The sequence below is a fragment of the Aquila chrysaetos genome, chromosome 9 (assembly GCF_900496995.4).
Source record: "Aquila chrysaetos chrysaetos chromosome 9, bAquChr1.4, whole genome shotgun sequence".
NCBI lineage: Eukaryota > Metazoa > Chordata > Aves > Accipitriformes > Accipitridae > Aquila > Aquila chrysaetos.
In genome coordinates, this window is record NC_044012.1 from 41969798 (window position 1) to 41982493 (window position 12696).

General features: G+C 48.1%; 1 protein-coding gene across 2 annotated transcripts in view; it reads right to left on the reverse strand.

Moving 5' to 3' along the window:
* RBM19 (RNA binding motif protein 19) overlaps nucleotides 1-12696 on the reverse strand; it is a 71361-nt gene that overhangs the window by 56312 nt on the left and 2353 nt on the right. The window contains exons 5-17 of one of the 2 annotated variants that reach the window (XM_030026066.2): nucleotides 12130-12346; nucleotides 10778-11046; nucleotides 10179-10253; nucleotides 9836-9914; nucleotides 9012-9083; nucleotides 8094-8294; nucleotides 7121-7251; nucleotides 6596-6717; nucleotides 5712-5808; nucleotides 5145-5255; nucleotides 4454-4654; nucleotides 3836-3953; nucleotides 1125-1267 (exon numbers count right to left, since the gene is read on the reverse strand). In XM_030026066.2, coding sequence (XP_029881926.1) covers nucleotides 1125-1267; nucleotides 3836-3953; nucleotides 4454-4654; nucleotides 5145-5255; nucleotides 5712-5808; nucleotides 6596-6717; nucleotides 7121-7251; nucleotides 8094-8294; nucleotides 9012-9083; nucleotides 9836-9914; nucleotides 10179-10253; nucleotides 10778-11046; nucleotides 12130-12346 — 1836 coding nt within the window. Of the gene's footprint in view, nucleotides 1-1124; nucleotides 1271-3835; nucleotides 3954-4453; nucleotides 4655-5144; nucleotides 5256-5711; nucleotides 5809-6595; nucleotides 6718-7120; nucleotides 7252-8093; nucleotides 8295-9011; nucleotides 9084-9835; nucleotides 9915-10178; nucleotides 10254-10777; nucleotides 11047-12129; nucleotides 12347-12696 lie in introns of both variants that reach the window. The other variant, XM_030026065.2, reaches the window with a different exon arrangement.

Here is a 12696-nt window from a genome sequence, read left to right on the forward strand (position 1 = left end):
CACGCGCAGAGACTTTTGAAGAATTCAACACGTGCGTTCCCAGAAATCCTCCAACACTCCTGAGAAACAGCGCAGAGAGATGGGATGGCTCTGGAGGAACACTATGGATTACAAAATGCCCTCAGCCAGGTAGGGACCTTAGGGGTGGGCGACTCCTGTGATGCCCCTAGATCACAGCTCTTTCCAAAGACACGAAGGAGGGGCTGGAGGGAAGCGGGGGCTGCAAACCATCTAGTCGACTCCCTTGTAGAACTGCAGCCAGAAGGCAGAAAAAGAAGACAGGACAAGCCCCAGTCCTCCTCCGAAGATTTACATTTGTCCCCAGACCCGACTGGACCAGGATCTCTACATAGTACCACAGTCCCAAGGCAGAGGATCACGGGCCCAGGACCAACTGACATTGCACCAGCGTTCTTGGGCCATGAAATGTGGCATTTCACAAGGCTATAAAAAGTGGCAGAGATGAGAACTCCCAGTTGCTTTTCCTTATTTCGCTATTAACATCCCACATGGCTTTAGAAATGCTACAATCTCTCCCAAGTGCTTTGCTGAGGTAAAGCAGTACAGACAGCTCAATGTTGGTAGAAGCTTAGATGAAAAGCACATCTCGGCGATACCATCATCTATTTATTGCCTTAACACACAAAGCACTATCACAGCTGCAAAAGTGCTTGTCCCAAGGAGAAGCATTACAGAAAGCACAGGAAATCCGGAGAATGATGAGGCTTAGAAGATTTTGTACTGCCTCCACCTGTCCCGAGGTGGAATTAAACCCCACCAAAACATTTCAGATACATTTGTCTTAATTGACGCCTGAAACCCCAGAGCGGAGGTTCCTAGTCCCAGTACAATCCAGTGCTCCCTCATCTCCCGTTAGGTCATACTGGCTGCAACTTAACTCCTTTAAACACTTTATCCTTAGCACAACAGGCAGAGAACAGCTTGCTTGCCCCTTGCCTTCTGCAGCAGAGTAGAGCCCTTTCTTCTAACTTGTGCTGGGAGTGGGGGCTTTAGTCCATCAGGCATCTCAGTCTGGCCCTCAACCACACATTAACTGTCTCCTGCTCCATCTGAACAGATCGTGCTAAGCAAAACCCTGTCCCCTCTCCTCGCTTACGGCTCACCTCCTTCAGCGTGTCTTCCGTGGTGGCAAAGTTCAGGTTTTTGATGAACAAGGTACACCCAGGAATGCTTTCTTCTTCCTCCTCCTCCTCTTCTTCCTCCTCTTCCTCCTGTGCTGCTGTTTCCTCTGAGCCCATTATAGCTTCATCTGAAACAAAAAGAATAAACCCAACACTAAGATGTAACAAAGACAAATTTGGGGGGAACTTGCCCACCACCCCAGCTAACAGTTACTACTCCAGCAGAAACAGGCCACTTCTCTATTGGCTCTTTGTGGGTGGACATAGACTGATGCAAGCTCAACATACAGTATGTGAGCACATCCCCATGAAAACTAAAATATTGCCTATCCTTTGTGTAGAAACTCCACAAACCTGCTTCCCCAGCACTCGGACACCCTCACACCAAACCCAGCCAGACACCTGCTGAACTAGGCAAGGGCCCCAAATTTGCTTGAGCATCCTTCTGCGCTGCTCTGAAACCTCATCTCTTGCCAATATGTATCCACAGGATGTGAAATGAGAACTTTCCCATCAGCATGTGAAGGAATATGGTCTGTTAAGCCCAAACACATACTGAAGGTCAATGAAGAACTGCACCCAGCACACAGGCTGTGGTCCTAAAGGTCCTAAAGGGCTTCACTGTAACATTAACACTTCCAGAGTTCGTACTCCGTGACCCACAAACCTCACTCAGGTCAACAGCAACGAGCACTACTTTGTACAAATCTTGCTTTGGGATTCTGCAAAGACAAATCTGTAAAAAGAAAACCAAATAATCAAGCTGCAATTCAGCAGTCGGCGCAACAGCTTCCTCTGGGGCACCCAAGCCCCGCGGTGGAGCTGTGAAGTTAACAGAAACCTGGATACTGTACAGCTGATCAATAGGCAAATCTGCTGGTTTGGTCTCAACAAGGAAGGAGGCTTTGGCAACTGCATTTTGACTCTCTCTATCCATCCATCCATCCATTCCCTCTCTTCCCAACTTCTAAAACGGCTTAGTAATTTCTACCGTACTTAATGTGATGAAGAGGCCTCAAAGCTACTGAGCTTTTGCACACACGGGAGGTTTGAGGAGCGATCCATTGGATCCCACACTGAAATGGAGGCTGCGGTGGGACTAGGCCCTTATTAGGCATCAGAGAATACACACAAGCATGTGCTCATGCTCTCTCACTCTCTCTTTTCCATTGACTTGTCAACTCCTTTCCTCGTCAGACCACTTGTCTTTTAGAGCATCTTCATTCCCTACAGCACAGCTGATGCTATGCTCATAAGGGGCAAACTACGCATCTCCCTTTGGCATTAACATCCCCCTCAGTGATTTTTCTAGGTTTATTTCTCCCTCATTTCGTATGGGGAGAGCCTGCATTGGGCCAGGGGTGTGCAGAGACTCCCCAGCTCCATCCCAAGAGCTGTCTTTCCCCATACAGTTCCGTCTGGTTGCCGTCCCTGCCCCCTGCACCACGCAGGCCAAGCCTTTTTGGTTGGGTGGTCCAACCCTCCTCACTCCAGCTGGCGGTGTATTTGCTAAGAAGCCACAGAAAAAAAAAAAACATTGCCTTTGAAGGAGGCTTGTTTGAGGGAAGAAGAAGGAAGAGATTCAGTGAGACAGGGGTGGGATGAAGAGGTGCCTCCGTCTGTGGCTGGCACAATATGACACGGCCACACGCTGCCACCCGGAGCCCTTTTGTGAGCGAGGCATTCGCTGCACATCCCCTCCCTTCCCTCTCCCAGATCCAGAGGCTGGCAGCAAAGACCATTATCAGCCTCAAGCAGCCTTCCAGGAGCTCCTGTGCTTATAGCCCTTTATCTCCAGGTGAGGGTCTCCGTTACAGGGAGATAAAGTGGCCCCCCCACCTACCCCTGGCTCCAGCCTTCCCCCGTGCCCAGGGCGCAGAATGGCAGCCCGGGAAGAGGCTTTTCGTCAGCTTTTCTCCCCCCTCCCAAAACCTCAGAGTCCTGAAATAGCTTCTAGCAAAACAAACCTACATAAAGCCATGCTCCTCCAGTCTCCTCTTTTTCTTTTTTAAAAGGATCTTGAGAGGCTTTAAATATACAGGCAAGATTTTATTTTTTACAGCCCCTGGGATGGGGAGAAAGGGGGTATACTCAGGGAGGGAAGATCAAATCCTTGCAGTGGGAAATCACCCAGACAAAGCATACGGTGCAGCTTGACACAAGAGACGAGAAGTAGGTACAGGGACCCAAAACCTGCCACCAGCAAGTCAGCCTCTCCATCCATCCAGTGCTGCCTAGTACTCCTGCTGCTGCAGCTCGCGTGGCTGCCCATGGGCAGGGACTGTGTCCTTGCACAGCGCACAACCGCTCACACTCTCAGGGGATCAGGTCCAGCTTACGGAGAACAGCTACCGCTCTCCCGTCGGCTGCTGCCGAGACCAGACCGGACCAAAAATCTCTTCCCAGAGCTCACGTTAGCCCAGTCTAAACTGGACCTGGGCGCTGAGAGCAGCACTTCAGTGCCCACGGCTCATCCAGGAGGCGAGGAGGGCAGGGGCAAGAACGAGCACAGCGCTTGCGTGATATGATCAACTAATGCCCTGCAGAGACGGTGACCCTAAGGGCCGTGCAGATGACCTTGTGAGGCTGGTTCCATCCCCAAAGGGTCAGGAATATATCAGCATTGCTGCTTTACACATAAAGGAGCAGTGAAAAAAACAGAGATACCTCCGTCCCAAAGTAAAAGTTCTTACCAGGTACCAGCCTTGCTTTGCCCTCCTTTTCTGGAACCTCAAGGGTTTTCTTCTGAGGGGCTGGGCTGAAGAAGACACCCATTGGAGCCCATTCCAGATATAACGGCACAGAATGAAACTGTAAAGGGAACACAGGAGAGAAGTGAAGAGTGGAGGGCAAGGGCTGAAGAAAAAGCTCTGCTCTCAGCTTTACTTTCCTCTCACTCTGTAGTGGAAAACAGCAGTGGAAAAGCTGAGCAACTTTTTCAGCTGGCTAAACTCTCTTTCATCGAAGGAGAGTCTGTATCCAGCCTCACACAGGACCACAGTCTACCATGTACCACGCTCCTGTATTGCAAAAGGTAAAAGAAACCCCTTCCAGGCCACCCAGGTTTTTCGAGATGTGTCACAGCCCCCTCCTCCAGGTCGAGAGCCCCACTCAGCCACTGCTGCACGAGGATGGACCAGGCATCTCCCTAAATCCAAGGGACAGAGGGTAACAGCGGTGGCTCTGGGATAACTCACTTCCCTCAGAAGTCCTCTGCCCCTCACATTTGTAGCAAGCACTCCTTTTGGCAGCTTCACAACTAGCCAAGATCCACACTCCCCAGGCAGCTGCCTACCCGTCACCACACTCACCTTGGAGTAGGCCAGCTTGGTGAACGCTTGCTTGGCCTCAGTTGGCTCCAGGAATTCCACAATGGCAGTGATGCCTCCTTCTGGCAGCAGCACCCGGCCCAGGCTGCCGTGCTTGCCGAAGACATCCTCCAGCTCTGCTACGCTCGTGTTGGCTGGGAGGTTCTTCACCAGGATCACCGTTTTACTCCGCTCACCAGCAGCCTGCCACGTTCAGTGGGGGAAGAAAGGGGAGATGGGATTTAAAAAAGCAAACCCCAGTATCTTACTAACTGAAGATTTCAGATCCAACACGCCGGGCTCTCTCAATCCACGTCACCCCCTTCCAGGATCCAAGGGGGCCAGCAGCCATTTAGCAAACCTTTCTATAAGATCTACACCCCAGTACAACCTCCCAGTTCCACAAATGCTCATGTATGGAGGTTTCAGCTCCAGATCCACCCTGGTATGGACACAGGACTCCTCTGCCTACAGCAAGCTGCCCATCATACTATAAGCCATCATACTATGTATTTCAACCATCCCAAGGGCAGCTGCATTTTCAAATGGACCGAACATTTCCTAACCCATGTAAGGGGTCAATCCTGCAAGATGCTGAGGATTTTGTTACTAATTTCAAAGACAGCTGAGGACGCTAGGACTAGGCCATCATATAGAAGAGGTCCACATCGCTGCCTCCAGATGGGCATCTCACCTGACTGAAGGAATCCAGGCTGACTCCGTTTTCAATGAGGAACCGGCGAATTTCCTGGACCAGCTCGGTTTCTCCCAGAGCGACCCTCACTGCCACGCTGTCTTTACTCTCCTGCAGACAAGAATGCCAGTCACTTGTTGTTCCTGCTGCTCTCAGAAGCAGATGCAAAGGGAATTTGGCAGAGAGCTTGAAGGTAAAATGCTCCAGCTCCTCTGAAGCTGCTGAGAGTTTTGCTGTTGGAGTCAGAACGCTTCCCAAGACAAAATTAAGCTTCCAGGAAGGATCTGAGCTTTCGGGTGTAAATTCCCACCAACTTCTAGTTATGTAGAAATGCAAAATTCAGCCACAGAAAAGCAGAGTGGGAAGGAGGGCTGGGAGTGTCACTTTGTCTTCCAGTGACAAAATGATTGTTAGGTTTAGATCCCACAGAGAAGCTACAGCACCACTGATCTGTGCTTGTTGGTGCACAGAGGCTTTTGGTGCACAAAAAGACCAGGAAGGCCCTGGGCACGAGGCAAAAGATAGGAAAGTGATCTCCCATCCCTGCTGATCAATAAGCCAACTCACATGATCGAGCACTTGGCTTTTGGAAGCGTTGTACTTCTGAGCAATGGCATCAGCCACGGCGTTTGTCCCCACAAACAATGTGTTCCAGTTGTGAGAGCTGTCAAGAGAAAGAAGAGCCAGGTTCAGAGTCACGCAGTCCCTTCTTCCACTGGTGTCTCTTTATTCAATGGTCCTGGGAAAAAAAAGCTTTGAATGCCACCAGCAGCAGCCAGGGTGAAGAGTTTGAGGGAAAGAAGGGTGGAACATCCTTAGAGAAGGAACAGGATGAGGGAGACATGACTGGAGAGCAAACAGAAAGGCAGCAGTGGCTGCAGCTTAGTTGTTCTTCCCTAGTGGTCACTGGTCACAGCTCTGCAGTTACGGCTGGAAGTTCAGATGTTGGCTCAGAGGAACACATGTTTTTTCAACTGGTTTCCCAGAAGCACAAAGCCCATGCAAGCAAGGTTGCATTCCTTTCCCTTCAAATTAGAAAGTATCAGCCTCTTGTTTCAAACTAATTTGTCACATAGAAAGATAAAGTTCCTACGAGTTTTAGAAATACAGGTGGCCAAGTAGAGGAGAAAGATGCAACTAATCTGAAACCACTACCCTAAAGAATTACAGCATCAGACCAACTTTTTTTAGACACCAGAGAAATAAACTCATACACAAATCCATTCAAAACCATGTTTCTCTCAATTTCTGCTGCTCACTGAACTACTAACGGTACTTGGACAGAGGAATCAAGTAGGTAAGAGAGAAAGGAAACAGAGCTTTTTGCACAGGCCAACACTTTATTGACTTTGGTAATCTATATAGCCCCTGGAAAGACCCCACATGCATTCCTGCCTCTTGGGAATTTGGCAGGTTGTGTTGTCTTGCCCCACTACAAGACACCCCTGTACCTGGCACTGTTGGCTTTGTCCCTGGCCTCTTTCTGCTTTTTGTAGGAGGAAGAATCTTCTGCATCTACATCTTCATTTTTTTCCTTTTTGATTGTGGATGGTAAAAGATGCATCATTCTACCCTAGAAGAAAGGAAGAAGAGGTCCAGCAGCTCTGAAATAACCCACAGAAGTTCATGAACCAAGCAGAGTGGAAGAAATTTTCTGGCAACTTTCCTAGTCAAGCAGCCTAGGTGGAAGGAGGGAACCTTCCTTCCCAAAGGAGATATTACTGCAAGTCAGAGTAGCCACACAATGTGAGAGACTGAGACTCAGATCTCCTTCTCCATCTCTAGCTCAGATTTTGGCACCTGCAAGGCTGTTCAAACCAGGCTACTTTACCAAAAGCAACTGTGTTCCCATACAGCAAGGCAGAAGAGACTCAACCTTTTCAGCAAAGCACAGAAGCAAACACTTGGCCACATTACTAACAAACATTCCCACCAGCTGCAGTCCAACAGCACAGGAAAGTGATTAGTCACCATACCTGGAACACTTGCCCATCCATTTCTGCATAGGCCTTCACCGCGTGCTCGGGAATCATATAGGTGATGAAAGCAAATCCTTTGGATTTCTTGGTCAGTCTGTCTATAGGGAAATGGATCTCCGAGAGGGGTCCTGCAAAAGGCAAGACTTTACCGTGACAGACATCCTTGTACAGCCATCACACGCTCTGAACTGGCACCTCCTGGCCAAAGCCGGGGAGGAGGGGAGCCAGGGAGGGCAGAGCAGCTCTGGATATTGCAGAGGGTATGTGGCGAGCCACCAGCCTGGGTGAGGAGCTGCTGGCTGCAGACTGACAAGGCAGGCCCAGCAAAAGCACCCCAGGTCCAGTTTGTGCACCTTGTGGCAGCTCACAGGGCTTTGACAAGCGACACAGACCAGGCAAGCTCTGAGCAGCTGCATTTACCTTCAGTTGGGAATAAAGATTTCCACAACCTAACCCTCTCTCCCCGCCCCCCAGACACTCTAATGCCAAGACAAGCTTAAATTTGTTTAACTTTGAGCTAGAAAAGGGAAGCTTCAAGCTTCCACCTGACATGCCAAACATGAACATGAATTTGAGGTGTATCTCAGAGATTCACCTCTTACCTACGGTATCTAGAAATCTCCTGCGTGATCAGTATTTCATGCAGCAGGTGCTTTTGGTTATCTTCTCCTCCTTCCCAGGACTCAGAGCCTGCACTGACTGGCAAGAGCTTTTAGTGTTGCATCAGAGATGCGACGAGAGGGGTGAGGGCAGACGCGCACAGCAGTACGTGCTTTGAGCAAAGAAGCACGGAGCCAGCATCAGTTTCAAAGCCAAGCAGCCACACACTACCACACCAGGCAATAAAGATGATCAAGATATCAAGAGGTGTGGGACACAGAGCTTTGTCCATTCACACCCAGCAAGAAAACCTGTGGGCACAAAGTAAAGACGTAGCCCTGCAAGTCCCAGGCCCACAGCAAATACTTACCGTACTTGGAAAAGATCTTCTCCAAGTCCTCCTCAGTGGTAGTAAAAGGAAGATTCCTGACAAAGAGTCTCCCTGATTCAGACAAGTCCTCTTCTTCCTCATCGTCCCTCTTCCTTCTTTGCCATGGCTGGTTATCAGGTTTTGCCGTAACAGTTTGTTTTGGAGTATTCCCGCATCGGAATACCTCAATGCATCGTCCACCTAATCCACAAACACACACAGAGGCACCTTAGATGCTTCCCAAGGCCATGAGCAATCAATATCAATGCGCAAAGAGCCTGGGCTTACAGCAGTGACACAAGCAATTACAATTCCACAAGCTTTGAGCAGAACTCTGCCTGATTTAAAAAAAAAAAAAAAGGGGGGGGGGGGGGGGGGCTGCAAGAGATCAGTCTTCATAAAAACCATGATAATATTTGCCAGACAACTCCACAGTCTCCCTTCCTTTCAGATAGCTCCAGCCTTTCTGCGTGTGCCAACTTAGTCCACAGGCATCCAAGTAGATATTCGAAGTCTACATAGAATTTTTGCTACTATAATTTTAGTAGTTCCACTAAGGGCTAGGCCAAGAACAGGTTTCAAACACAGGCTTACAGAATCGTTGGTACAAATCCCCTCCACTATCCCAATCAGATTTAAACAATATCATTTCTATACCAAGAGCAAGATACACTTCAAGCACAGGACAAAAGACGAGGGCCAAAGAACAACACGCGCAGCTCAGTCACTTGCCAGTTCTATGCTGCTCCCAACACAGCACCTGGTTTAGCCCGTGTTAGCTGAGCTGAGGAAACCACCCCCACCATCTGCCTGGGAAAAAACTAAGACAACAGGAGATACTTCTGCAGTGAACACTTCAGCAGCTGAGCACCCTGCCATCAACATCAGCCAGAACAAGACAGAACAAACAGCCCTTACCTATGTATTCTTTTTTTCGCTTCAAGGCCCTCTGCACTTCTGCTTCACTCTTCAAGTCAACAAAGATATAACCTTGGTGGAAGGAAAGGTTCAACAGAGCATCATGTGGGGAACACACAACCACTAATTGGCTAATTAAGGGTGAATTGGGCTTTCTTTAATATAGATTCCTATAGATAAAGCATTAGGTTCCCATTAAAGTTTCAATCTGGCCTGAAAATGGCCATGTCAGACTGGAAGGCTGCCTTTTAAAAGCTTATTCTCTACAGGCAAACCAAAGAAGCCCGACTTAACAGCTGAAGTAGGCTTTCACAGGTGTCTCCAAGAGCAAATAAAAGGCGCATCCGCTGTTAGGCTAGGAAAGGAAAACAGTGTATCGCAAAGTTCCCTGCCAGCTCTGAGGACCTGCTCCACACTCTTTCTGATGCGTACCTCCAGTTGCCACAGCCTGTCAGGAGACCCACCTTGGCTAAAGACTGCTCTGCAGCCGATATGCACAGGTCAGCAAAGTCCCTGGGTGCTGCTGCAGCTATCCCAGAGGAAGAGACCTTTCCTTGGCGTGGTTTGGGATGATTGGGAAAGTTCCATAGGCAGATCAAAGAAAAACCTCCTGCTGCTACTCCTAAGGGAGCACAGCCAACATTACTCTGCCCACGGCATCCTATGAACAGCAACGAGGGCAAGTGAGCTGCAAAGTCATAGAAAGGTCTCTAACAATCGGGACACGAGCCAGTGATTTGGAATTGCAGATGAAAAGAGCAGTGGTGTGACTGAGAGGTCCTCTAACTCACAGATCCAACCCCCCTTCCACATATAGACATTACCTGTATTTTTCCCTTGGGCGTTTTTTCCTATCCGGATTGCCACTGGCTTCAGAGGCAAGAAGAATTCACGAATCTTTTGCTGAAGGAAGAATTATAATTGTTTAAATAAGTTCTCAGATACAGGAAGCAGCAGGTTTCAGACTTAGGTTTTTTATATACACTATAGAAAACACCATGTGCAACATAAAACATCTCTGCACAAAGCCAGTTCAAAAGTTTCCCTGACTGCCCACACAACTCTCAAAACAGCTCCGTAAGTCTAGAAGCCTCTGCAAAGATTGTGCTGAGTTACACACTGAAAACACCCTTGAGCCTCCATTCCCAGCTCCATAACAAAGCTCACCTCGGTGATGTTCAAGGGGGCACCGCGAAGTTCCACTGTGTATGGTGTGCTGGCTTCCGCTGAGCTGCCTTGGTTCTGGACAGAAGGATGGGGGAAAAAAGAAAAAAAAAAAAAGAAGAATAAAACAAGCTGAGTGAAAAACACCAAAAGTAACAGCACAAAAAGGTATCTTGTCCAACAAGCAGGAGGATGAAGAGTGGGAGAGAATATCAAGAGATTCTCACAACAGCACCAGCCTGGGCAGGAGATGCCAGACGAGGGTGCAAGATTTGGCTGGGACAGTCAAACCCAGTTGCTAAAAACCGAGTTCTGTAGAACAGTGTTTCCTGCAGACAAAAACGGACACAGGAAAAGCAGAAAAGCCTCTGAAAACGGCACTAGCAGCACTTGTCTGGAAGTCCCATCTTCAGGAATTCAATCAGCACTAAGAGGAGATCCAGCAAACTTTTTTAATGGCTCCTGCCCAGTGAGCCAAGAAAGCTGGTACCTAGGGAGTCCCACAGACTTCAAGCTTTCAGCTCATCCCTGGAATGACTGAGACACATGCTATCCTATAAAGCTCCTGCTTTAGATAAGACAAAAGTCTAATTCAGCTATACCTCTAGTGCGGATCCTTTTTTCTTCTTATTTGCCGGTGTCTCTTGCTCTCTTTGTTGGGCTTTTGGCTTCCCCCTTTCATCTGTGTGGGTGCCGGTGGTTTCTGCAATGCCCAAATCCTCCTCATTCTCACTTTCCTCTTCCACCTCCTCACTATCCGTTTCTTCCTCTGTACTGGATGAGGAGGAAGAATCCTTCACCACTTTAGATTTCAGGTAATCCATATCCGAGAGGTCTTTGCTGGTAGCTGCCTTTTTCTCTTCTTTCTTTGCTGTCAGAGAGGAGAGACCAGAGAAGTTTTGCACACAGATGCTGCTGCTGCTCCCTCCCCAGCCAGGTAAAAGCTGAGAACTGACACAATCATGAGAACCACCTTCCTCTCCTCTACCCTTTCCATGGGAAGAAAAGGCTTGAGAACAGCAGAGCAAACTTATCTCAGCACTTCCAGACTGACACTGGATCACTGTTTTTCAAAGCAACAGTTCATGTATAAGACAAATTAGAAAGGAGCTTGAGGAACTCCATGGCAAAGTATTGTGTCTCAATTTTAACTAAATACTTCAAGCAGACGCCAAGAGAAGGTTTTAAATTGTTCAGTTTAGTTTTTCAGGGAAAAGGAGAGAGGAAGCTGTTTCTCCAAAACACCCCTCCACGCCCCACAGAAGATCAACTGATGACACCTACGTTTTAGTTACCCAGAAAGAGATGAGGAGCAGCAGGGAAATTGCTATTCACTCCAATAGAACAGCATAAGGAAATACCACGTAGGGAGGAAGAAAGGCTCCAAAACTACATCCATCACTGATGCAGGGACACTGGATTCTAAGATGACATAAACCAGACTGCAGCCCAGATTTCTCAGTCTTCTAAGTTAACCCGCTATTCGCTTCCCATCAACTCTGACAGGGCCCAAGGACACACCAGCGCCTCCAGAAATATGCAAAGGCAGACCAGGCAAGTTCATGGACATCAGCTACAGGTTACTAAATAAACAGAAACCACATCCAGCTCTGGAAATCCTGGAGATAAAAGTCCCTGCAGGCTAGGAGAGCATTTAGGGGAAAGATGCAGATGTTTGCCCTGTTACTCTTCCCTAGACATTGACTTAAGCACCCGGGGAACGCACAAATGCCATACCCTTAATGTCAGAAACTGCATTTCCCACATATCCGCAAATTCGGGAAAACAACCATATATCCACACCCCACAGAATGAGTCTCATGCTTGAGAAACCACCTTCCTGATTACACTGTCTCCATTTGGAGGCAGGACTCCGAGTCAGGTCCGACCAGCACACCTGCTCTCACATTCACCGTGACAAAGACAAGCAAAGGGTGATAGTTCCTCTTGGTACCTTTAGCTTCCTCTTCATCTTCAGAAGGTTCTTCCCCATCCTCCTCCTCCTCACTCAGCTCCTCAGACTCATCTGAATCAAAGTTGAGATAATCAGCTGCTGGCTTTGATTTTCCCTTCTTGGGCTCCTCCGCCAAAGTGTCATTAGCCCAAGTGGCCACCTGAGACCGTTTCTGGTGAACCACCAAGAACTCCTGGAATGTTTTATCTTCTTCCAGCTGTTGAAAAAGAAACCAAGCAGACAAGCTGTGAAGACAGACACAGGAGAGCTAGTAGCAAGTTTGAATTCAAAAATATCTCATTTCCAGCAATGTAAAAAACAAAACAAAACAAAAAAAAAAACCCTTAAGGGGAGTTCACTTTACATTAACAAGGTGAGCACTTAAAGTGACTAAAGTCTTCTCAAGACCTCTCAGTCCTACTCTTTCTTTTTTGTAATTGATGTTTAGAAAGTACGTTAAAGAAGAAAACAAAACCTTAAAAAGAGAAAAATTGTACAAGTTACACATGACAAAGCTCCTATATGGTTAAAACCCAGAACTGTTAAAACAGGATTGTCCTGGACGCA